Source organism: Balaenoptera acutorostrata, chromosome 11 (genome assembly GCF_949987535.1).
Source record: "Balaenoptera acutorostrata chromosome 11, mBalAcu1.1, whole genome shotgun sequence".
NCBI lineage: Eukaryota > Metazoa > Chordata > Mammalia > Artiodactyla > Balaenopteridae > Balaenoptera > Balaenoptera acutorostrata.
The window spans coordinates 101,753,050-101,779,469 of NC_080074.1; the positions used below are offsets into that span (position 1 = coordinate 101,753,050).

A 26,420-nucleotide genomic window follows, 5' to 3' on the forward strand; every position below is an offset into this window, starting at 1 on the left:
ATTGGCTGCCTCAATTATGAATCTCCATCTGAAACTGTGCTGAGGGGTCCCCCACGCAAAGGGATGCTCTCCGTGGGCCTGAGAAATGAAAATGCATAAAGCTCATTAACCCCGAGACCTGCAGCCACACAGCAGACCACGCTATGGCCCCTCACCTGCCCCCAGAGCCCAGGAGTCCCTGGGTCTTCCTGGATTCCCGTCTCTGACAGTGTCCCAAGGACCCTCCAGTGGAAAAGTACCTTGCCCTTCTTCTCATCATCTCGTTCTTCCGAGTGTTTCACCCCTTCTCAATCCACCATCCTCCACGTCTTCCATGTAATTTTGTCTCCTCCAACCAGCCAGGCCCAACTTGATCCATCATGAAGGCATCCAGCACAGAAACTCGGGAGTGGTGCTTAATCAACCTTGAGAACTTATCTTCTTGATAATGACACTGGAACACGCTACTGCAATTTGACCCTTACTCAGACACAGTTGAGCCCGGATCAAGATTTTTCTTTAGTTCTCCACCCAGACCCCATTTTATGTCAGCCTCCCAGTCCTACTCTTCCGTGGTACCTGCTCTCATCTGTCATGCAATTTAACCAGCCCTGGTTTACTCACATCGTTATGATTTCCCTCAGAAGCCCCATCCAGGCACTGCCCACCCTTCCCATCCCCAGTTCTCCATGGTTTTTCCCCTTGACCAGAACAGGGTTTGGCTTCACTTACTTCCAGGTTGATAGGAGACCTCCATCTGCTGTAATGGTTGGACCCCTTGTCTTAGGAAATCAAGGCAGACGAAGTGTCCCAGAAGACAGGGATGAGGAACTATCAGATTTCCCACCTACCGTTGGCCTCAGGAATTCTAATAGTGTCCAGGCCATGCCCTGCTTGCCGCCTGGCACAAAGAGGGACCCAGGTGAGGCTGGTTAACTGTCCCCAAGATTGTTTTCAGAGTTGAGGCTCATGAACTGATAGGAGACACATTGATTGCACGTTTATTGAGCTTACACTATGTACCTGCCACCGTGCTTAAATGCTAGGTATATGGAGATGAATAAAACCTGTCCTCTGCTCTCCTGGAGCTGACAGTCCGTGAGGAAGAAAGAAAATCAATAGTTACAGAAAAATTTATAGAGGGTAATGAGGCTGGAGATGTGCAGGGCCTGAACTATGGCATTGGCATTGGCAGTAGAGAGGAGAGGCATGGCAGACGGGGGGCAGGTTGTTGAAGGGGACAGACTCTGTAGGACTTGAGGCTGGTTGAGGTGTCTGTGTGGGAGGGAGTAGCCCGAGTGAATGCCTCAGTTTCTGGCTTTGTCTGCTCAAAGGTTCAGTTCACTGAGTTAGGGAATATAAAAGGAGAAGAAGGAGGTTTAAGGGGTGAGTTGATTCATTCTTTGGGGACATTTTGAGCTTGGGACATCCCACTGAAGATGTCCACTAAGTAGTTGGACAGATGAGTTGGGAGCTCTGCTAGAGAGCTCTGAGCTGGAGATAAAGATCTGTGATCCTCAACACGTGGGTGAACAGTAAAGCCAATATTGTAGTCAGGAAGAGGGTATGGCGACGGGGTGTACTAGTACTGAACTCAGCTCAACCCTTTGTTCTCAAAACTTCTTAAGAAAGTAGACTACGGCAGCTCTCTCTCTCCTCCCCTTCCATCCACTTTCCCATCGTTGTTTTTGCCCCGATATTCCTTTGAAACCTTCTCACAGGTCACAGATGACCTTCATGACAAATTCTAATGGATGCATCACGGTCTTAACTCACTTGATCTGTTAAGAAAACATGTGTCCACTTCTTGAACCTTCCCTCCCCAGGCTTTGGTGGCACTACTCTTCTAGTTTCCTTCCTATGTTGTGGCTACTCTTTGGTCCACTTATTGTTTTAGCTGGCAGAGCCCTGAAGAGGCAGCCTCACATAGGAGGCTGGTGAATGCAAGCGTGGACTCAGACACGCTAGACTCCAGAGCTGCAACTTATTAGCTTGTGACCAAGTTCCTTAACCTTCCGGAGCTCACGTCCTCTGGCTATAGAATTGGGATAATATAACTTCAGGGGCTGTTGCAAGAATTAAATGAGAGATGTCTCAGACACTTAGCTGATTGTCAGTCACATCGTAAGCAATTTAAAGTGGTAGCTCTTATTGTTCTGTGTGCTTATAGGCTGAATGGCAATGCCCAGCGGGAAGGAGATGGTTTAAGAGTGTGGTTACCACAATCTGATCCCCTGATCAGCCGTATCACCAGCACCAGCACCAGCACCAGCATTGCCTGGAAACTTGTTAGAAATGCAGAGTCTCAGACCCACTCCAGATCTACTGGATCAGAATCTCTGAGGGTGGGGTCCGGAGATTTGTTCTAATGTCTCAAGATGCACGCTAAAGGGTGAGAACACTTGTTTAAGGTAAGAAGGAGTGAAATCCTTGAGCGAAGTATGAGATCCGAAGGAAAGGTGGAGAGACTGGCTGTCAACAGGAGAGGAGGGACATCTCCCCAAGTGAGACAGGAAGGTCAGTGAGTTAACCTTCTCCCCTGCCTAAACTCTGCTGCTGTCTACACTCTACCCCCTTGTTACCCTGACCCACTGGATAGTACTATGTGTTAATGATACGTTATGACAGCTCGGAGCTTTTGCACCTGGCACTTTCTCTGGAATACCTTCATCTCTCTTTTCATCCTGGAAAACTTTTTTTTTTTTTAATTATTTTTGGCTGCATTGGGTCTTCATTGCTGCGCGCAGGCTTTCTCCAGTTGTGGTGAGTGGGGGCTACTCTTTGTTGTGATGCGCGGGCTTCTCATTGCGGTGGCTTCTCTTGTTGCGGAGCACAGGCTCTAGGTGCGCGGGCTCAGTAGTTGTGGCTTGCAGGCTCTAGAACGCAGGCTCAGTAGTTGTGGCGCACGGGCTCAGTTGCTCCGCAGCATGTGGGATCTTCCCAGACCAGGGCTTGAACCTGTGTCCCCTGCATTGGCAGGCAGATTCTTAACCACTGTCCTACCAGGGAAGTCCCCATCCTGGAAAACTCGTATTCTTTCATCACAAGTAAAATGTCTCTTCATCTTTGAAGTCTTCCCTTCTCCCTCTAGGCAGGTAGTTACTCCTTCCTCTGTGTTCCCGTGACATGTGTCATATCATCTTATGATTTGTGTTTGTCTTTCTCAGTTTCTTTTAGTGGTTGGGGCATTCCCTAAGAGCAAAGAATGTGAACTATTCTTCTCCATATCCGCAGTGCCTAGTGCCAGAACAATGCAGGGTACACTTTTGATGTTCAGTGAATGCTTCCTGCATAGAAACAGGAGTAGTAATAAGTCACAATTATACAGAACTTACAATTTTCCCAGTACTATCACACATGTGGTGTACTCATTGAGTGCTCAGTAGGGCAGGTTTACCAGTTGTCTGATTGAAGATGAGACTATGAGGGCGCAGAGAAATTAGATAATATGCCCAAGGTTTCTCAGCTAATAAAGAGGTAGAGACAGGGATGAAGCCCTGGTCTTGTATTTCCAAATGCACCATTCTTCCCTCTCCTTGACACTGCCCCCCAAGTATTTGCAGGAACAGAGGCTCAATGTCTGAACGTTCTAATGGAAACCAGAGCCTATCTATTCACAACCCTTCGATTATGAGCTGGAGGGGGTGAGGCAGGTGACGATGATGGTGCTTGGCTTCCTGCCCCTTGTAGCCTTCCCCAAAGAAAGAGGACCACAGCTGGTTTCCTTTGAAGCCCAAATCCAGTTCTGTCCCAGGCATGATGCTTCCTGAGCAGTAGGCATTTATCATCTTCATTCTCCTTTACTGAGTTCAGAGCAGTCTGCATTGGTTTCACATTGGTGTAACTGAGCATCTCTTTTCTACAGCCCTGCTTTAAGTAAATGTAAAATGTTATAAAAATCTGGATTAAAAGCTTGGAGGAATCTGCAGATACTACCCCATCAAGGAGGTAGACTGTAACTCCCTACCCCTTAAATGTGGGCTGTACCTAGTGACTTCCTTCTGAAGAGTAAAGTGTGAAAAGGGGGGAAAAGAGTAACTTTACAGCAGGGAAACCTGACAAACACTTACCTCCACCAAGCGATCAAGGTTAACATCATGAGTGAAAGGTCATATTATAGCCTGTCCCTTTGATATGATGAGATGAAAATGATACTTTACCTCTGTGGTCTTCCTCTCCCAAACCCATAACTTCAGTCTAATTAGGGGAAAAACTTCAGACAAGCCCATATTGAGGAACATTCTACAAAACCCTTGACCAATACTTCTCAAAAATGACAAGGTCATCAACAACAAGAGAAGTCTGAGAAGCCGTCATAGTCGAGAGTTGCCTATGAAGACTTGGTGGTTAAATATAATGTGGAATCTTGGATGGGACTGGAGCAGAAAGGGGATATTAAGTGAAAACTAAGAAAATCCAAATAAAGTGTGAACTTTAAATTCATAATAATGTACAAAATTGGTTCATTGGTTGGAAAAAATGTACTCATACTAACATAATAGGAAAACTGGGTGCAGAGTGTGTGTGTGTGTGTGTGTGTGTGTGTGTGTGTGTATATGCACACACATACATATATGCACACGCACACACATACTCTGTACCGTCTTTGAAGCTTTTCTGTAAATCTAAAACTATTCTAAAATAGAAAAGTTTATTTAAAGCAAAGAAAGTAGAGGAAGGAATTCTCATATGTTCCTGGTGAAAATGCAAAAATAGCACGGCCATTTTGGAAAACAGTCTGGCGGTTGCTTATAAACCAAATATACACTCAACCCATGATTCAGCATTTCCACTACTTGGTATTTCCCTAAAACCTATACTCACACCAAAACCAGTACAGAAATACTTCCAACAGCTTTCTTCATAATTGCCAACAACTGGAAGCAGTCTAAACATCTGTCAGCCAGGGGTGGTTAAATGAAACATGACACATCCATACGGTGAAATAGTACTCAGCCATAAGAAGGAACAAATTTCTGAGGATGCAGCAGGGGTGAATCCCAAAAGCAGTGCACTAAGTGAGAAAAGTGCACTAAGTGCACTAAGTCAGACTCAGAAGGGTCCCTACTGTGTGAATTTACTTCCATGACATTTTGGAAAAGGCAACACTAAAGGGACAGAGAACAGGTCTTGCCAGGAGCTGGAGATTGAGGGAGGTGATGGACCACAAAGAGACATGTGGGCAGGACTGAGGGGGTGATGGTCCTGTATCTTGATTGCGGTCATGGTTACATGGCAATACATACGTGTTTATCAAAACTCGCAGAACTGCACACTAATAAAGGTGAATTTTACTATATGTAAATTCATACCTTAATTGAAAAAAATACCAACTCAGGGATGATTGGCCACTTTTCAAGGTTGCCCTCCAAGGGATTTGCTTGAATAGTAGTCTCATCTACTGCCTGTACAGTGATTGCATTTCCAGCTGTTCAGTTTGTCAAAAGGACACTTGCGTGGTTTTATGTGGGTGTCGCCGTGCTGCTTCCTGTTTGGAGACGCAGAAGTGGGAGCCGTAGTCCAAGGACAAGGACACGAGCATGGACGACAGCTAGGCTCATGGCTTAACAATGGTGAATTAGCTGAGTGCTTCCTAGCCACCTGCTTCTGATATAACCGTGAAGCTGATTAGACCTTACTTTTGTGTGATGCCTTAGAGTTGACAAAGCTCTTTCCCAGGCGTTCAGCCATAGGGACCACACATGACCTCTGCTACGTTGGTGGGACAAGTGTTATCATCTCTGTGTTAAAAGGAGAGGGAGTGGCTGAGAGTTCTCGCTTACCTGTGTTTGCAGGTGCACTGGCTTGGTCCCTCCCAATTAGGGTTGGCTAATTAATATAAAACGCATGGCAATTTGGTGCAATAGATGTCACCATTTATACATTCTACAGATAAGGAATATAATTACTTTACAGATGAGGAAATGGAGGTTCTGGGAATTTCCCAAGGTCACTTGACTAGTAAGTATTAGAACCAAGAGTTGAATTCAGAAGTTCTGGTTCCAAGTTCTCCTTTTCTTCTACCATCCCGTAAGCTGGTTATGTGACTTTCACGCAGAGCGTAGTTAACTGGATGGTATTTTGCCATGAATCTTCACGTCTTTCATGTGCCAGTGACTGGAGATTCTAATTAGCTTCTGTTACCAGAGCCAGTTATTATACATAAAGGCCACTTGACTCACTGTAACCTTTACTAGTAACGTCGGGAGCTTGGAAGGCAGTCTGTAATCTCTGTGTTCTCTCAGTGCTTGTGTTTGGAAAGTGTCTGAATGTAGGAGAACTGTGTGTATGTTGGAAGCTATCACTTCTAGAAAAAAGGGCTCATCGGTGTAAACGTGGGTGGAGAGTGATTTTTCAGCAAATACCAGAACATATATATCAAAGTGAGTATTGTTCTTTTAAGATAGTTGCTTTGAGAGGATGTCGAATTCAGTTGCTTTTTAGTTACGCCTCATTTTTATGCAAAATAATAACGCCACCTTCCGTACTAGGATTAGCTCTGAAATCCTTCCCCGTGTTTTGTGGGTGGCAATGGAGCTCCTTCTGGGCAGGACAGAGACTTCTCCCCTCTGTGTCCTCCGCATCCGGCCCAGAGCCCGGCCCATCCCAGGCACTCAGACCACGTTTGTTGAGTAGAACAGAACCAAAACTCATTCTCCAGGACAGAGTTGTCACTGCGGGGTAGAGGCTGGTCCGAAGTCACCTCATCCCGCTTGGTCCCTGGCCTGAAGAAGGTGGACGACACCTGGCAGGAACCTTAGCCAAAACCATCTCAGCCGCCCGGCCCCTCCCTTGGGTTGATTAATCATCCTCTACGATTATACTTATTTCTGAGCCCGTTTCATCTGGGGCCATGTTTCCTGCTGTCTGCTTGTATTTCCCTTCCCCCCATCTCTTCCAGGACTGTCCGTCTCGTCCCTGAGGACCACTCTGAGCTTGGTCTCATCCTTACTGACTGCTTTCTCGCCCTTTCCTCTCATTTCACGGACCAAGCACAGGTTTTTTTTACCTCTCCTTGCCCTGCTCGCCACTCAGGGAGCCCCACTGGGGAGGAACTGGTGACACAGAACCGGTAGCTGGAGTTCCCCCTTCCCTCCCCACCGCTGGTATTTCTGAGCACACCTGGTTTGCTGATCTTTAAGGCGGGTCCTCTCATCCCCAGACCAGAGAGCAGGAAAAGAGTCAGAGAATGATCCAAACCTTCATTGTAGTGAGAGAGGCCTCAGGACGAGCTCCACCACACACCCCTGTACTTCTTTTCGTAATCCCTACGGGGTTATCATCTACCTGCCCATCTTCAGTTTTCCTCATCAGAATCTTAAAGGAAAATACCACTAGTGTGAGTGAAACTAAGAATGAACACTGGAAGAAAAGAGAAAGGCATGCTAGTCCCTTTTGATGTTTGGCCTCATTTGGAAGACTTGCTCCAGTCCTAGTAGAAATAGGTTTTTATAGTTCCACCTGTACATGGTCACGACCTGCAGTGACCTTGTTCTCATTGCGTGATAGAAAGTCTGTTGGGCACAGAGTCTGGAGACCTGATCCTATCGGGGTCTAGGAGAAACTGAGCATCCCTTGTTGACATCACGAGTAAATGAAAGCGCTCGTTACTGAAGGACTGCAGCCTTAACGCTCATTTCCACCCCCATTTAAGCCAGCTCAACCCTGTACTCAGCTCCAGACACGCCATGAGAAAGACACACCATTCCTTTCCTCAAATCCCCCCCAGGCTCACTCCCAGGATAACCTGCATTCCCAAACTGGCAAGCTCTTTTGGTGTGTGGGTGTCACCATCTCATTAGACTGGGAGCCCCCCAGGGGCAGTGACCATGTCCACGGTTCTCTGTCTCCCCACTGTGCCTGGCCCTAAGGTCTGCACACAGTGGGCGCACAAAGATCTTTAGGAAGAAGCCTTCGAGGCCAAGAAGGCCCTTCGCCCACAGCACAGGCTTTCAAAGACTAGATGGCACCGTTGCTAGAGCTAGATCAGGTGTGCTCTGAAATCGTGGCGAGGAGGGAAGAGGGAAACCGAGCAGGCCCTGGAACTCTCGCTTGCTGACTTAGATTCAGACACACTACAGAAATGCAGGGGGCCCTACCTCGCCAGCATGGAAGGCTTTGCCATTTTCCTGGCATCCTCCCCGGCATGGCTTCAGATGGTCTCCACGGCAACCTTGAATTGATACAGTGTCAGCAGGACGCTGTATCAATTCTAATTTTAAAGAACTGCAGCTCAGATGAATCAGGTGCCTGGGCTAAAATTATGTGGATATTAATCGGCAGAGGTTTTTACCACTCATACCTTGTTGGCATCACCCTACCAGATGAGGGTCCTTAGGGGGTGCTGAAGGAGGATGTGGTCAGGGATATGGTGGTCCCAAGGAGAGCAGCCTGTGGACTGGATCCAGTCTGGTTCTCAGCCAGACTGACAGCGAGACATCAGCTTAACCTGCATCTTGAATTGTCTGCATTTGTGACCAGGGGAGAACAGTTGTTTTGGAGGACACAGACGACAACACATACAGGTTGTTGAACAACAAAAATTGTGGGTAATTTGTACACTTAGGATCTAAGGTCAATGGTCAGTGTTTGATTTAAATGATGATCTGTTTTAGGATGCTGCCCTGTGGTCGTTTGTATCTGTCACCTGTCTCTTGTTTTCACCCGCTTCTCATTAAAATAAAAAGGAAACATATAAAACCATCCTGTGTATAAGCCAGGATGGGGGTCACGACTGTGACCACTTTACAGATGAAGAAATAGAAGGTCAGACACGTTAAGAGACACATCGAAGATCGCACCGCTGATGAGTGGTTGAACTAAAACTTCAGCCCAGTATGAGGCTGAAATCAAATATTGTCCTCTTTTCACCACAGATTTTCCAGGCTACCTAAAAATCACAAAATTAGGAGGGCTGTTGTTGATGTGGAGGGTAAGGCATCACAGACTAGAAAAATACCTACATAGAGTGATGAATGATTGCTAATATTCACATTTATGGGAAATCGAGAGACATTTTATATCTGTTATTTGTGGCGTCTGACGGTCACTGTTCTCCTGTTTCTCCCCAGGATGATGCAGATAAGCTGACCTGGAAAGATCGTCTCCCGGGTTACTTGATGAACTTCGCCTCCATCTTGTTCATGGTAATTTCCTGGCGGAAACACCTGCTCATGACGTGTGCGTGTGGATCCTGCTGTGTGAATGCTGGGGGTGTTAGTCTGTTATGCTGTGGGGACAATGAGGGACTAGTGAAGACGAAGCCATGGTCCTTCCAGAGGGACAGCATCTCCCGTGATAGCCAGGCCGTTGCTGCTCTTGGTTACCCGAAGCGGGGAAGGTGATTCCCTCAGACAGAACATCAGCCCTGGGAGGGTCAGTGGCCTTCAGTGGCCATAGAAGGGGGCTCTGTCTTCCCAGCCTTGACCACAGATGTTTGAAGATGGAGTTTCCAGGGGTGGGTTGTGAGAAGGTGTCTCCCACGTCGCGGCAGATGGAGACCTTGGAAGAAGGTCTTACCTGTGCAGGGAAGGCGGCTGTAGAACGGTGGCAGCCTGTTGGAGCTGCAGGCAGGCTCTCCCTGGTGGCTGGTGGGAAAGAACAGCTTCTGGAAGCCACAGAAGACAGCCGGCTCAGGCTCTGTAAGCCTGATTCTTTAGCCTCCCTGTAGTTGCTGTGTTTTATTTCCCTGTCTTCTCTCTGAGAGTTTGGAAGAGCCCTTTGGAGAGACCCAGATGGTCTCCACTGTGTCGGAGAAGGTGAGGAATGGGTCTGTGATTCATATCTGACTTGATCAGTGAAGTGGTAGTAAGTCATTCCTGGGAGCCACGAGAGGCGAGACAACAGGAACTGAAGCGAGGAGACCTCGGGAAGGGGAAACTCAGAGGACTGAGCTTGGGGCACAAAGACACCTGCCCCCCGTCTGTGGGTGGACTCCTTCTAGTATTCAAGATGGGAACCTCTGTCCTTACAGCATTTCCAAGCAGGACTACACGTTAGTTGTGGGGTTGGGGAGGGATTGCTTGTTCCAGAAATTGGGACTGAAATTATAATAATTTTCTGGACCCACTGGCCAGAGGTAACTCTGACCCTGGCCTGAGGTTACTATTTCCATTATTATTGCCATTGTGATCATTGAGGACGGGAACCGTGTCCTAATCTCAGAAGTTTAAAAAGTGAAAGATGCATGGGCACCATGTGCTTCAACACTTCTGAAGTGCAGAGGTGCTGGGTGCCTTGCCAGAGCTTAGAAGTCTACACTTGGAATCTCCTTATTGCTTAAGAAGAGTGGAATTTATTCAAGAATATGTGGTGAGTTGCAGTGTGTTAAGCTGGAATGGTATAAAGTTCAATTTAGCACTTCCAAGCCTCCCACAATATGTATAATGTTGTCAAAGAGTTTATTCATTCATTTAGAAAATATTTCACGGGTGCCAACTATGTGCTTGACACTATTCTTAGGCATTGGGCATAGAGTAGAAAGTAAAATAAAATAATCTGTCCCTTAAGGAGTTGACAGATAACAAATATGTGCATAAATAAGAAAACAGATAAGTAAAATAGACTTCCATCTCCAGCAGTGGTAGGTTAGGATATTTGTAGCATCCCATCTTGCTGAAAGTAGCAAAAAATTGTGGATAAATATATTTTTCAATCTTCTTAAAGCTTGAAGGACTGACAAGATAGGAATACTAGACTGAACTCTAAAGGAAAATGGGACCAAGGAAACAAATATCTGGGCACTAATGCTGCTTTTACCTTGAGGACATTTTCCCATCTAGGCAAACTCGGGCTTGGGCTTTGGTGGTTTTTATGGGGCAAGGAGGATGGAAATCAGGGGGTGTGACTGGCTCAAAGAGAGCTTCTAGCAGGAAGTCCTCACCAAATTAAATTGGAACACCAAAGGACTACACTCTCAGAATGAAGATGAATAACTAGCCACCCCCCACCCCCAACTTTGGGACTTCAGAGAAAATTGTTATTTTCTAAGTAGAATAGGGAGAAAAAGGGAAACAAAAGCCCTGTCCCCAAGAAGTGGCTATGGGCAGTCCCCATGGTGGATTTACAGCTTGGTTCATCACAGGAGAGGATCGGGAACCTCAGGTTGTGGACTTGGTCTGGAACTAGCAGTGCTCCCAGGTGCCCAGCAGAAGCAAATACAAGTTCTCTCTGGAGGAAGGCAGATTCATGCTAGGCCTCAAGAAATCCCCCAAAAGAATTTTCAAGGGCAACAAAGAGAATACAACCAATTACACAAGAAGCTAAAGCACCTTGAGAAAGAACAATGAGGACAGCAAAGACTAAAGATACTGGAAATACCAGTTACAAGTTAAAACATCAAGCTTGAAAAATCTGCAAAGAATAAGAAACTATTGAAAAAAACGGCTTCGAAGATTTGAAAACCAACCAATAAATCTTCTAGCAATAAATAAATACATGAATATGAAATACATATATATGAATATATAATATATTCTACATGTATATGAATGTTGTATGTATTATACATATATATAAAACAACAAACTAGACACAGGTGAAGAGATAATTTGTGAACTGAAGTATAGGTTAGAAGAAATTATCCATAATGCAGCATGGGGAGGCAAAAGATAAACTATATAGAAGAGAAATTAAGAGATTTGGAAATATTGATAGAATGAGATTTAACATACATTTCATTGCACTACTGGACAAAGAGGAAAGAGAAAAGTTAATGAATGAAATATAATGACTGATGGTTTCCTACTCTGCTACAGAATTCCAACCCACAGATTGAAGAATCCCTATGAAACCCAAGCAGAAAAAAATAAAATAAATCTACATCTAGATTCATCATAGTGAAATCACAGACTATATAAGACACAAGAAAAATCTCAAATGCAGTCAGAAAACAAAAGACAAGTGACCTTCAATAAAAAGGCTGTTAGATTGACCATTGATTTCTCATAGCAATTAGAAATGACATGTTATCTTCATGTGCTGAAAAGAAAACAATTACTAATCCAGAATTCTATAACCAGGAAGAATATCATTTAGAAATATCATGAGGATAAAATAAAGATATTTATAGACAAAAACTGAGAGTTTGCCACCAACTGAATCTTTTACTAAAGGAATTCTAATTATGTGCTTCAGATATGACCCCATATGGAAAACCATAGTTTTAAAAAGAAATGAAGAACAATCAAAGTGATAAATAAGTGGGAAAATCTGTATGAACCTCAACTGTGAAAACAATAATGATGACGGCTCATGGGATTAAAAATAAGGTAGAATTTAAAATATACACAACACTAGTCTGTAAGTTGGGCGGGCAATAAATAGAACAATAATGTTCTAAGGTCCTTGTCTCCTTGATGATGTATATGGAAGAGCAAAGGCTAGGAAGAGTCAAGACACTCTTGAAGAAGAATCAGGAGGGATATGGTGCTCTACCAAACAGAAACTTATTATAAAACAATAATAAGTATGACAATGTGGTGGTGGGGTGGAAATAGGGAATTAGACCAATAGAACAAAACAGAAAATCAAGAGTCAGATCCACGCAAATGACAATGCATATAAGTGCAGAAAAAGTAGACCCCAAAGAATTTCATCATGGGATGTAAAACAGAGAAAAGTCAAGGATGACTCTGAGGTTTTTATTTTCCAAAGGCTGGAGTTATCCCTAGGAATCCTGGAGTTGCCTGCATGATGGATATAAATCTGGAGTTCAGAGGAGATGCCCAGGCTGGAGCCCTAATCAGATGGTAGAGATGGTATTTAAAGCCCTGAGGTTGTATGAGATCCCCAGGGGAGTGAGGAGAGATAGAGAAAAGGTCCAAGGACTGAGTCCCAAGATGCTGTAATGTGAAAATTTGGGAGCACGAGGAAGAGCCAAAAGAGAAGGTTGAAAAGGAAGAGCCAGGGGAGAGGGGGAGGGTCCCCGAAGCCGAGAAGGTATTGCAAGGGGAGGGCCATCACTTGTGTCAGATGCCACTGATAGGTCTGGGAGGGAGAGGATTGAAAATAGAAGCTTATCTACTGCCTGAGAGAAGACCTTGTAGCTTCATCATGATCACTGTCTACAACAAGTAGACATCACTATTGACAAACACTGAAAATCAGGTCGATGGAGGGCTATCTCCTCAATGTTCTAATTTTTAAAAAATTCCGTGGGTGGGGCTTCCCTGGCAGTCCAGTGTATAAGACTCCGTGCTTCCACTACAGGGGCCATGGGTTCGGTCCCTAGTAGGGGAACTAAGATCCCCCATGCCGCATGACGTGACCAAAAAATAAATAAATCAATATTTTTAAAAAATTCCATGGAGACCTTCTAAAGCTAGACTCGAGGGTGGGAAAATGTTTTTGTGTCATTCCGAAATAATAAATGATTATTTCTTATCTTCCCTTTCGCAACCCCGCCAAACTCCAAATCTTGATAGCAACAGGAGATTCTGTATCAGAATCAAGAACTCATTGAGGCATCTCACTCTGCCTGGGGTCCCCCAGCTATCTATAGCCAGCAGGTGCTGGGAACTGGGAGTAGAGTGGTAGGAAGATCACCTCGTGCAGGCAGGTGCTCTGGACTAGTCCTGGCCTAGGCTTGTTGACTGAGATCATCATGACTAGCATTCCTTTCTACTTTCAAAAGTATTCCAGGTTGGGCAATAAATGATATAGTCCCCTACCAATTTGATTTTTTTTAAATCCTTATTTTACACTAACATTTTCCCCCATTTTTTAAAAAACCCAGTCTTCTCCAGAAAGGGGCTTGGCATTTCCCTAGAACAAGGTGTGGAATCTGAGATAAAGGAGTCAGGATGGTGTTTATAAAAGAGTGTTTTTTGTTATGGAATTAGTCAAAGGCATCTATGGCAACGAACTTGAGTATCCGATATCATTTCCTCCTTCACCCCCTGTGATGAAACCCTGGCAGAAGACGCCAGGACCACGACGATGAGGAGGGTTTTAGTGATGCCAGTCTGTCGTCAGTTGGGGATATTTTTCATGGGGTGACGAGAGCAAAGAAAAGCCCAGTGCAGTGTCCATCTTCCTCACCCGTGGGAGAGGCCAGGATGGACAAAGATGAATTTTCTCTTTCTTCTCCAACCCAGTGTGTTGAGCTAAAGTTTCTTTCGTTTTTGAATTAACCCGCTTTTTGTTTCCTTTTTATGTGGGAGGGGATTACCAGAGGCAATGTCCTGCCTCTAGAGCTGGGTGCCTGAGCTTTACTCCCACGCCCAAGACAATCATTGACTTCTGTTTGTATCTTGGGAACCAGCCATCAGAAACCCTCCTCCATCACCTGGATTATCACAGTGATCTCCTAACTCGTCTGCCTGTCTGTTACGCTGTCCCCCGACAGATCATCAGCCTGTTGATCTTTTTCAAATAAGTCATGTTACTCCTCTGCTCAAAACTCTCTAAAGGCTTCCCATCTCATGAAGCATAGAAGCCGACATCCTTATACTACAGTTCCTCCCCTCCAACACCCATCTTCCACTCCCACTCTCCCCTTTCGCTCACTGCTTCAGCCACCCCCTGCCTGAACCCCCAGCTCTCCGATTTCCTCCTTTAGGTCCTTGCTGAAATGTCACCTTCTCACCTATGCCTTTCCTGACCCTGCCCTGTTTTAAGTTGCAACCTATCTCTATGCTCCCGTTTTGCTTTATTTGTTTCTAGAGTATTGATCGCACCTGACATACTATCTTTGTTACCTGCTTATGAGTTTGTCTGTCTTTCCCCACTAGAAGGTCAACGCCACGAGGGCAGAAATTTCTGTCTGTTTTGTTCGCTACTGTATCCCTGATACCCAGAAGAGTAACTGGCACATAGTAGGGGCTCAAGACATGTTTCATGAATGACTGCATGAGAAAATAAATTAATTAAGCAGGTGCCAGAGACAACTTGGTATGTCAATGACAGAGTTGTTGGTGTGTGTATTTTTTCAAATTGAGCTACTACTGTGGGCTGTGCCCTCAACCGGGCCGCTCTCCCACTGGTTCAGCAGGGGTTGCTCTGCCTTGTGCATTTTACTTGCTCCTGCTTATTCTTTCCTCCAAGCTTTCCCCTAGGAAATGGTCCCACAGCTTCTTCTGTGGCGTTTTCTCTGACTAACCCCCCTGCTCTCTGCCCAGAACATTCTAGAAGCTCCTGAACGGAGGCCCGTCACTCTGTCCAGCTGCTACTAGGCTCATCCTTGCTGTCTGTGTGCCATGGTTTTCTCAGCTTCGACTCAGGGTGCAAGTCCTGGAGGGTAGGGACCAGACCAGCTCTCCTTCCCATCTCTCTCATAGTGTGAAATTAGGGATCTGGACTCTGTAGCCTGACTTCCACTGCTATTTGGCTGTGTCCCCAAGTAAAGGTATGGGATTCAAACAGCAAGAGCCACAAGAATGTATTGTACAACCCAGGGAATATAGCCAATATTTTGTAATAACTGTAAATGGAAAGTAACTTTTAACAATTGTATATATATAAAAAAAAACACCAAGAACCAGAGAGGCCATGATGCAGGCGACCAGGTGCAGGGGGCGAGATTGCCCAGAGCTGAGGGTCGGCAAGTCTTTGCCAAACAGGTTCCACACAGGAGGCACCTCTCTGCACTGGCATGAGGCACAGAGTGTAGTGCAAGACCAATCCCCACTCTTGGCTTAGTTGGGGGACCTGATCACATACATGAAATACACTTATTGCAGCACAGTAAGTGGTCAGAAAATATTTGTTGAATTTAATCAACAAAATCAATAATACAGCCAAAGTGATGAAAATAATACTGGGCTTGGTGCCAAAAGACCTGGGTTCTAATGTCAGGATGGGACTGTCGACCTTGCGGCCACAGAGCAGGGTTCAAATCCTGGATGGCACTGAATTGCATCTGCAAAAGGCGTATCTTGTGTGATTGTTGTAGGGATTCATGCTAGGGCAGATATGGCTCGAATCATGACATCAAGAGAGCACACGTGGATTAGCTGTTGGTGGTGGTGATGTTACGACCATGAGTATCTTGGCTTTGCCATGTACCACCTGGACCTTGGACCAATCCCATTGCTGCTTCTTGGGCCTCAGTTTCCTTGTATATGAGATCAAAGGCTGGACGTGGATGATCCCTAAATGCTAAAACTCTTTAATTCCTACAGTGATCTAGGAGGCTAGGGTTGTAGTCTATGCCTTGTGACCTTGAGCAAATCGCTTCACTTTCCACGCCTGTTTCCACATCTGCAAAATGGTCCTGGGGCTGGGGCTGGGTCGGTGCTCTCCAAGCTCTTCTGGCTTGAAAACTGTGAATCTTGAGGTGCTTGTGGGAAACACCGAAGGAGAGGCTCAGAAGTGGATTTCTATAGTGGGATGGAAAATCAAGATCAGAGAAGTTAGGATGGCAGAGCACAGCATCTGAGGGCTGTGGAGGGGCGTGGAGGTGCCAAGGAGGTGGGGGGATGGGGAAAGGGCTTCCCTGAGTGAGTGGAGCAGTGCCTCTAGAGGAATAGGAATCTTGTTAAATTGCATATTCTGAGTCAGTAGGTTTAGACTGGTGATTGCCATTCGGCCTGTTTCTCAAGCTCCCAGCTGAGGCAGCAGGTCCAGATCACACTCTGAGTGGCAGGGAAGCGTGTTCTTACCCCAACTTGGCCTCTTAGAGAAGGAGGATAGAAGCTGATCTCCTCCCCACCCCCTGAACCCCAAGGCAAGGGATGTTTCTGGCGTCGTCGTTTTCCCCAGTCATTCCCCCACACCCAACCCCAAATAGACACACACACAGTCGCTCTTTGATGCCCTGGCACGCCCCGCATCAATACTTCCATCACTGACCTTCACTGCAAAAGTGATCTGGGGGGAAAAGAATCTCACACCACATTTTCCAGGCCCATACTGTCTGGCAGTGACAATCCCAGAGGACAGGGAAGTGCAGTGTCTACATTGTTGGAGGGCGGTGATGTCATGTCCAGGTTTCCCCACGTCCATGGTAGTCATCCCTCCCCAGTCCTGGAGGGTGGGGTTCTGCGCCCACCTGCACCCCCATCAAAGGAGGGGCCTCCCCACAGAGCGTTTTTCCCATCTAACCTCTCCTCCACACACACACAGACACACACACACACACACACAGACACACACACACACACACACACCCTCTACCTGGAGGCTGCTGCCATCCTGCCTTTCTTACAGAGGGCTTCTTTTTCTCACCGTGGCCACAAGGCAAACACTAATGTTTGTAAAGCACTTGGGGACACACTGCTGAGGCTGCCACCAGCACCCCCAGAGGTCCGAAGACTTCCATACAGGGTCACACCTGCAACCCATTCCCCCTCACAGCCCAGCGGAGTGTCATTCACACTGCTTGCAAAGCACTGCCTAGCCAGAGTCCCCTCCCCACTCCTCCCCTCTCCTCCCACACTTCCCTTCCCTTTTTTCTAGGGAGAGGACGCCCATCGTCCAGGACAGTGTGTTTTTTCAGAGGAACCTTTCACCTGCCCCGTTCTCTCCCCATGTTTTCCGTTTAGTCCTCCACAGCCAGCACCCACCCCCCTTCCCCACCCCCAGAAGAAATGTGACCTGAATCTTTCCTTTGCTGCAGAAAGAATTCTAAGAAAGAAGACTCCACTGGACAGAAACGCGTTAGAACGTTTTGCTCTGAGCAGGGCGCACACCTTGCTCTTCCCTCTCAGCCCTCTGCCGGGCACTGTCTTCTCCTCACATCCTTGTGCTGCATGGAAATGGCCCTTCCTCCACTGTGGTGGGAGGGGAAAGGGAGCTGGTCTCTGGGAGAGCACCTTATTATTCTTAGGTTCTGGGAAAAGGAAATGGGGCTGGCCCTCGAGGTCAAGGGGCTGGTAAACTTGCCTTCTAAGCATAGTGCCAGAGGTCGCTGTGCCGGTGAGAAATCTGAGTACTCCCCTGCAAATTACCTGGTAGAGATCTGAGTACTCCCCTGCAAATCACCTGGTAGAGAAATCTTAGAGCGATGCTTTGTTCACCCTGAGGACTGAGAGTCTAAAAGTCTTGCTCGGGGTTTCTTTCCCTTTTTTCTCCTTTGGGCAGCCTTCCTGCACCCACCCCACCAAGCTCTGACCCCAACCCTTCCCAGCTCAAACATCTTCAAGGGCTCCCTATTGCCTTTCATCGAAGGCCCAGCTGAAATCCACTAGCTCCGCAAACTCTTCCCCGAGCCCCTCTGTACTCTCAGTCCTGTTCACAACTACCCTCTTCATTTGACACGACTACGTTATTTACTATTTATTATTTACTCTTTACTCTGGTTGAACTTATCCCCATAGTGGATTGAAAGCTCCCTAATGAAAGAAATCACACCACATTGTGTCGCACACACTACCATATCCAGCATTTCAGTCGTAGTTTCTCTTTTTTTTTTTACTTTTTTAGATATTAGTTTTTATTTATAAGACTTCTAAACAGGTTTTACAGTTTTTTGTAATTGAATGAAAGACTCTTTAAATTCTATGGTGCTTTACAATTTTCAGAAGTTTCACACACGTGACTTCATAGAATCCCATGATGACCCTTTTTTCCCCCTACCTCTGTATTCCCCACCCCCAAGGGTAACCTTAGTTTGTGGGTGTGTGTTATAGACCATTTGGAATCTGATAAACATGAAAGACATTCTCCCCTGGAAAATGCCCCCGTACCGGGAATTTGCATGAGTTCCGAGGTTGGCAGTGCCTCGTTGCCCACCAGTGGACTCCAGATTAATAGCACCCGACGTAGCAGACTCAAGTAATAGGTGGGCAGTAACTGCTGTCCACTGACATGTGACTCTCCCTGTTTTCCCAAACAGATTGCCCTGACGTTCTCCATTGTCTTTGGGGTCATTGTCTATCGCATCACAACCGCTGCTGCTCTGTCTCTCAACAAGGCCACACGCTCCAACGTCCGGGTGATCGTGACAGCCACGGCGGTCATCATCAACCTCGTGGTCATCCTCATCCTGGATGAGATTTACGGCGCCGTGGCCAAGTGGCTCACCAAAATCGGTACCGTATCACCACATTGCATGTTTGCCCCAGGCCCCCTTGAGGTGGTCAGTTCAGTGTGTGCAGGGTTTTTGGTGCCAATGACCCAACATAAAAAAAAAGGAAGTCCAGTGCACTTGGAGAAATGAGGAGGTGCAGTGTGTGTCCTTGTAGGGCCTCCGCCCCGGCGGGAATCCTTCCTGGAACATTCTCGATCAGTAGCCCAGGTGGATGGCCTTGTTATCCCCCAAGATTAATCATGGGGTCTGTTCTTTTTAGCTCAGCCTAGAAGCAAGAGGTGTTCAACACTTCCTACTAAAAAAAGGCAGAGTTTCAGTTCTCCTCATTTCCCCAGCAGTGTTTATAAAGTTGGGAAAGCCTCTTGACACTTGAGTCCAAGAGCGTCTTATCTATCCCCATGTTGTCAGAGGTCCCAACAAATCCACGCATACCCCAGGCCCTGAGCAGACTTCAAAGAGGTGTATCAGGCTTCCCAAGCTTCCAGCCAGTGAGAAAAATGCAGTGGCCTCAATATTCAGACGTGTCATTTGAGCCACAGGCTGCCATTGCTTGAGCACCGCTTTCTGGCACTTGTGCTTCTTAGACGTCGGGGTGGAGGGCGAGACCCTTTCCTCACTGCCTTCATCCTGGCTGGCCTGGAGGCATCTCTTTCCCTTGCTGAATCCAGGGACCAGCAGTCTCAGCCTCCCACTCACCTCCGGGGAGTTGAATTAATGATGGGATGTCTTTACTGTACTAACCAGTTGGAAGTGGACACTTGACAGGGTAACCCCTGTTCAAGAGAGCCTTTCCTGGAGGCTCAGAGAATCAGGAAAGGTTTCACTAATGCCAGTGACTCCTTCAGTGCCTTCCCTGGCGTGGCTGCTACTCACGGTGGGCACTGGCTTTGGTTTCTATGTGGATGTAGGCGATTTACCATCTGGCCGTTCCGCCGTCTTTGGGCATGTGCATGTTTATATAGAAGTGTTATCTGTGTTCCTTCATACGTTTCTTACGACAAGTGAGCAGAGAATTCCACTTCAGTGTGTTTGCTGGGATACAGGATTCCATGGCAGCACTTAGGACGAGCATCCCACACTCCTGGGGGCTCAGGAGAGGCTCCGGGTGAGGGCATCCAGTGGGAGAGCTCGGAAATAAGTGGACATGGATGTCAGGCATGTGCGGGGGGAGGAGGGGCTGGGCAGGAGGAGAGGAGGGCTCCCGGCAGAGGAAACAGAATGAGAAATCCGTCACTGAAGGGGGGGATCTGACCCATCAGGGTCAGGAAAGGCGCAGGGAGAAGTGGAGTGTGGGCTGGGCTGGTATGATGGGTAAAACTGGGGGGTCTAAAAGCCAGGGAGCCAAAGGAGCAGAGCTCAGCAGGTGGAAGAGAACACGAAGCTTGTCCAGGATGCCCGGGGAGCCCATGCGGTGGTCAAGGGTCCTGGCATGACCAGGGCACAGCATGGTGGGGAACTGGGCCCGGGGAGTTGGCTGAGCCCAGATATTTTGGTGGAGGACCTTGAATGTCAGGCTGGGGACCCTGCTTATTTTCACAGACAGTGGAAACGTATTTGCTGAAGTTCAAAGGGGCATCCAGTAAAGAGTACCATCTTCCTGGCCTGATTACTGAACCAGCTGAGAAGTAAGGCAAAGGCAGCTGGAGACAAAAGCTGAGATTTCACCTTCAAAGCTGAAAAAGGCTGCATTGGCGGAAGCAACTTAGCAGGAGAGCCAAATAGGCTTCCTAATCCAGAATCCAGACAGACTGGCCTCCCTGTGGCAGGCAGCAGCGGGCAGGGCAGTCCTGCAGTTCTTAGGACATTGCAGGGGTTGGGGCACGGGACTCAGAAGAGCCCCTCCTGCAGGCCGTTTGCTTCCCCCAAAAGGACAGAGCAGATGCCAGTGTTACCTTCCACACCGACCAATGGGCTAAGCTCTTCCCCTTCCCTCACCCGGGAGGAGAAAGGAGTGAGGTGGGAAGACAGGGCAGGGAATTACAACTAATCACACTCCCTTCGCATGGGGGAAAAGGCAGGAGTGCAAAGAAATGCCCTCCATCCCCTGAACAGCTCCCAACCTGACACTGCTGTGGGTTTTTTGTTTGTTTTTTTTAACATCTTTATTGGAGTATAATTGCTTTACAATGGTGTGTTAGTTTCTGCTTTATAACAAAGTGAATCAGCTATACATATACATATGTTCCCATATCTCTTCCCTCTTGCATCTCCCTCCCACCCTCCCCATCCCACCCCTCTAGGTGGTCACAAAGCACTGAGCTGATCTCCCTGTGCTATGTGGCTGCTTCCCACTAGCTATCTATTTTACATTTGGTAGTGTATATATGTCCATGCCACTCTCTCACTTCGTCCCAGCTTCCTCTCCCCCTCCCCATGCCCTCAAGTTCGTTCTCTACGCTGTGGGGTTTGAAGAGCGTGATGGGTTGGGGGGAACTGTTTGCCAGATGACTCCAGCAGGATGCCACAGAGTGGAGGGGGCAGGGGGTCTAGAGTAAAGGAGCCTGTTGAGTGTGTGGGCAGGAAGTAGGGAGAAAGGAACCGGAAGTCAGTGATGATGCAGAAACGTCTTCTTGCTGTCCGTCTGTGTTACATTATCCACTTATCTTGCACAGCTCCAGACAGGGGTAAAGATCCAAGATAGAGTGTCGACAATCAAAAACTCATTAACAAGTGTTTAGTGAGTCCCTCCCACGTACAAGGCTAGGCAGCTTCTCTTTGTCTTGGCCATGAAACCCTTTCCACACCATGAAGCTGTATCCACTGTTTCTAACAGCTCTCCCTTCCTCACCCAAAAGTTCAGACTCCTCCAAGCGGTTAAGCTGATGTCCTGTGGTCCATATGAAAGTCTGCGTGCCGGAAAGGAAGTGAAATTCTAACAAGTGCATTTTGTTCTTTGTGGTCGCGATACTCACTCATGAAGCATTTTTATCTTAAAAACGAATTTGGTTATTCCATTTCATCTTCACAAACTATGTGTGGTCAGCAAGGGAAGTATTCCATCCTCATTGGACCAAGGTTCAAACTCAGATTCTGCCCCTAAAATGCCAGTGTCTTCTGTGCAGTTTTGATGTGCGTTTCTCACTGTCTGGATTGGTGTATTGGTCTCTACCCTGGACCCCACGTGGGCATTGCTTGGGTTGTTGCTCTTGTGTATCTCAGACTGGATGTTTCCAGAGGGCTCAGAAGGTGTGGTGTATTGTGGAAGGACCATGGAACTGGGGAGTCCAGTGGGGAGAACCATGAATTCCAGCCCCGGCTCCTCCTCCCTCCCCCACCATCTGTGTGGTGTTGGGTGAACAGGGAACTTTGCTGGACCAAGTTTCATTGATGCTTCCTTCATCGTTGGCCTCCTTCCTGTCTCCTGATCACCACGCCCATCTAGACTGTTGTCAGAGCCTAATGACTGACTATGCCCTTGTCTTCAGCCTCTTCCTGGGGCCCTCAGTCTTGGAAACCCCACCCAATCAGCCTTTCTCAAAGAGTGCGCTGGGGATGCTTCCCTCCCAGTCGGGCCCCACAGGGAGCTTCCTTGCACCCTTAAGTCAGATCCAAACTAGCATCTGAGAGGCTCTCAACCACCTTCTTCCCAGTGTCTGCTTCCATCCCCTCAGACCACTTAACTTACAGTCACCCCCCATCACCCTGGGCCTCACTCAGGCTGCAGTAACCCTCAGTGACCCTCCCCTTAAGGGACCTCTCGAGGTTGCCTCCCTTGTGAATTTTTTTCTGGACACTCAGCCCTCAGGGGTTTTCCTCCACCCACTTCTGGGCTCCACGGGCGCAGACCGTTCAATCCTTGGTTCATCCTTCCGGTGTTGTTTGAGCGCCTGCTTTGTGCCAGGCCCCATTTTGGGAACACAGGTAAAGGGGAAAGGCGTGGTCCCTGCTCCAGCTGCCCTGACACTGCAGTCGGGGAAGGATGCACAGGAGACAGGGACATTTCACAGAGGGCGAGAGAGCAAAACAGGGCGATGTGGTGGTGGCTTGGGGCTGTGTACTTTGCACGAGGTGGTGGGAAAGGACTGTCCAGGTGGTAACATTGTGGCTGAACCCTGAGTGGGGCGGGAGGAGATCTAGAGGGAAGGCTCTAGAAAGAGGCTACAGCACAGCAGAGGCAGAGGCGAAGGCACAGAACAGCTAAGGCAAAAGCAAGGGCTTATAAACAAGCAAGGTGGCCAGAAGCTTGGGGTGCTTCCCAAGCAGATAAGGATCTGCTTCACTCCCTGGAAGTTTGTCACATAACCGACTGATACCATTCCTGGGTTTCCCACTCTTAGACCAGACGAGGCCTTAATCTTAGAATCTCAGTGCCATACCATGAAGGTGTTTATTGGTTCTCGCTGCGTGGTTGGGGTGACAGGGCAGGGTCTCTGCTTCATGCAGTTGCCGAGGACCCGGACCCGTGGAGGCCGCGTGGGCACCGTGTTAGGGACAGAGCGCCGGAGGGTCACGTCGAGGCTGTCACAGAGGCATCGTTCATCACCTCTGCCCACAGCGTGCCAGCTAGAAGCAACCTGATCAGGAAGAGGTTGGAAATGCGTGGAAGCTCGTGGACCTTTCATGAGCAGGAAAGTTCTCTGCCACTTGCTCCAACCAGGCTACAAAGCCCTGGAGAACAGCCACTCCGCCTTATGTTTCTTTTCTCTCCTCCGCAGCCTGCCCTCTGGTAGATCTTAGCCCACGCTTGTTGGTGCAGTTGTTGGTGAAATACATCTGTCTCTTCACTCATGCATTCAGATTCTTTTTCAAGGAATGCCCTTAACGAGGCATCCTGTCAGCCACAGGAGAGGCTAAAGTGAGTGTTTACGTATTCTTGGTTTCAACCCTGCCTGCTGACCAAAGGATTTGAGGAACTGTTAAGACGAATCAGGGAAATGCAAAGTTGCCACGATGGGGCAGTGATTGGAAGATGCAACAAAGAGATCCAAAGCCTAGAATTTTCCTTAATGGCAGAGTTCACACACTAATGAGATGGTCCTGCACAGCAGGGTGTGACAGGCCTACCTGCAGGCAGAGGTGTGGTTTCAGAGCTCCCAGGCTGCCACGGGGACATAAAGCTGTGGATAAGGCCACCTGATAGACCTAGGGTCCTGCCAAGCTTAGGGGCTTCCTTTGCCATTCTCATGCTGGGTGGTTTAATACCCGTCTGGCTTCCTGCCCCAGATCTCCTGATGGATGAGGAGGCGGTGACCACGTGCTTTGCTCACCAGGTGCAAACAGCTGGTGTAAACAACTCCAATGAGTTCCTGAGTGTTTCCTGCAAAGTTGGGTGACGGAAGACCCATTCCCTAGGAGGTCCCTCAACAGGCCCCAGTGTCAGGCCTATCTGAGGTCTGTTCTTGCCACAAATATTTGTGACAAAAGACAGAATTTGTTAAATGCCTTGAGTGTGATTAGTGATAGATAAAGACAGTAACTGTCTACCTGGTGGCCAGGATAACAACAGTCACGGGCTTGGGTGTAAGACACGCTATCATCTGGAGGCGACGCGGTCCTGGTGGCACAGGGACTGAGCTGAAGTCTGGGGCTGGGGTCGAGGTGGCTGGGGAAACAAAGATGCTTTGGGACCTTGTCGGCCAAGGCACGCTGTGCAAAGTGTGTAGCCTGGTTCAGCAAGTATCAGTCGCCGACATTTGTGAGGATCTCAGTGAACGGGTGGGACAAGGACTGTCTTAGTCCCTAGTGATCTGTTCTTTCCTGGAGGGGCCACAGGGGGTTATGGGGAAAGGATCCAGTTCCTGGAAGAGGAAGCAAGCAAGAGCTGGGCAGGACATTAGGACACCAGGCACCCAGGCAAACAGGATGGGGCTCGGGCATCTTGGGAGGCCAGGGTCTGAGGTAAGACAGCAGGGGTCACCAGGCAGACCAGCTCAAGGTATGCGTCTGTCTCAGTCTCTTCAGGCTGCTGTAACAAAATACCGTGGACTGGGTAGCTGATAAACAACAGAAACTCATGTCTCAGACTTCTGGAGGCTGGAAGTCCAGGATGAGGGTACCAGCATGGCCGGGTCCTGGTGAAAGCCCTCTTCTGGGTTGCAGATGGCTATCTCCTTGCTGTGTCCTCACGTGGTGGAAGGGGCAAGGGAGCTCTGTGGGGGTCTCTTTTATAAGGGCACTAATCCCATTCATGAGGGCTCCACCCTCATGACCTAAGCACCTCCCAAAGACCCTACCTCCCAATACCATCACCTTTGGGGATTTCAACATGTGAATTTGGGGGAACACAAACATTCAGGCCATTGCAGCTTCCTACTTGGGTCAGGGCACAGGGTACACTGTGCCCGTGAGGCAATGAGCTTCTGAGCCCAAGCTTGGGGAGTATGATGTCTAGTGCTCCTGAAATGGTAGGGTCTTGTCATGACTGACATAGGCATGGGTCCAGCTTGGCCTAGAAGGGGCCCCATGTGCACTCTAGCTCCAAGCAGAGTGAGGAAGGCAGGGCTGACACCAGGCTTCTCAGCTGAATAATCCAGCTGCCATGAACTTGTCTTTGTCAGCATCGTTCTCTGACCCCACCTTCTCCCCCTCCTCTCCTTCCCCCTCCTCTCCTTTCAAACTCTGCAAAGTGCTGGTTTGTGTGTGGGGCTATATGATTCATCTTTACTCTGCACTGAGTCTCTCCTAGTTACAGGGTTGGGCTCACTGTGTGTACCTGAGACACGATTATCGTGTCAAATCAAAGCCTCCAGTTCTTAGGAGAAGGCTGTGTTTGTGAGATGTTTAAATATTGCTGATAACGCTGCTCCTGAGTGTCGCTACCAAAGCGGGGGCAGGGAAGTGGCGAAAGGAGAGATGGGGAAAGGATCTGATTTACTGACACCCGTTGTGTACCAGGCACCGGCGGGCATTGTATGTACAGTGTTTCACCTAATTTTCACATTAGCGCCCGGAACTGGTTGTTTCTTTCACTTTATTTATGAGGGGTCTGAAGAGGTTTAGAAACTTGACCAAGACCCATAGTTAATAGTGGTGTACACACGCGCACGCACACACGCATGCACACACCCCCTGTGCCAGGCCCTGTTCAAAACACTTTATGTATATTAGTATATTTAATCCTCAAAATAGCCCCAAGGGTGAGGGTGGTCTCAACCCTCCCACAGGCCCAAGGTCCTCTGGCTGTGAGTGGTGAGGACCCTGGCCTTGGTGTCCTTGCTGAGACCACAGCGCCCCACTGCCTGGTAATACGTAGCTGTCCTTTGGCCTCGGGAAATTCTAAATGTGTTGGGAAAGCAGAAGAAAACACATCAGAGGCTCCAGAAGATTTAAAATGTGACGCACCCACCCATGAGAACAAGCGGGGAGACAGTGGGAGCCAGCCCCCCGCACAGGCCCGCAGGCATGAGGAGACCTCCACAGGTTCGCAGACTTTGGGGTCTCACGTGCTTTATTAAATTAAAAAAAAAAAACCTTTTTTTGAAGAATTGAAGTACCACCAGGAAGTCCTGAGTCCAGAATTGTGCGTCCAGTT

The 26,420-nt window shown here is 47.9% G+C and overlaps 1 protein-coding gene across 1 annotated transcript in view; it reads left to right on the forward strand.

Moving 5' to 3' along the window:
* Window positions 1-26,420, forward strand: part of ANO2 (anoctamin 2) — a 347,746-nt gene that overhangs the window by 245,223 nt on the left and 76,103 nt on the right. The window contains exons 15-16 of the mRNA XM_057557057.1: window positions 9,051-9,125; window positions 18,755-18,950. Coding sequence (XP_057413040.1) covers window positions 9,051-9,125; window positions 18,755-18,950 — 271 coding nt within the window. The remainder of the gene's footprint in view (window positions 1-9,050; window positions 9,126-18,754; window positions 18,951-26,420) is intronic.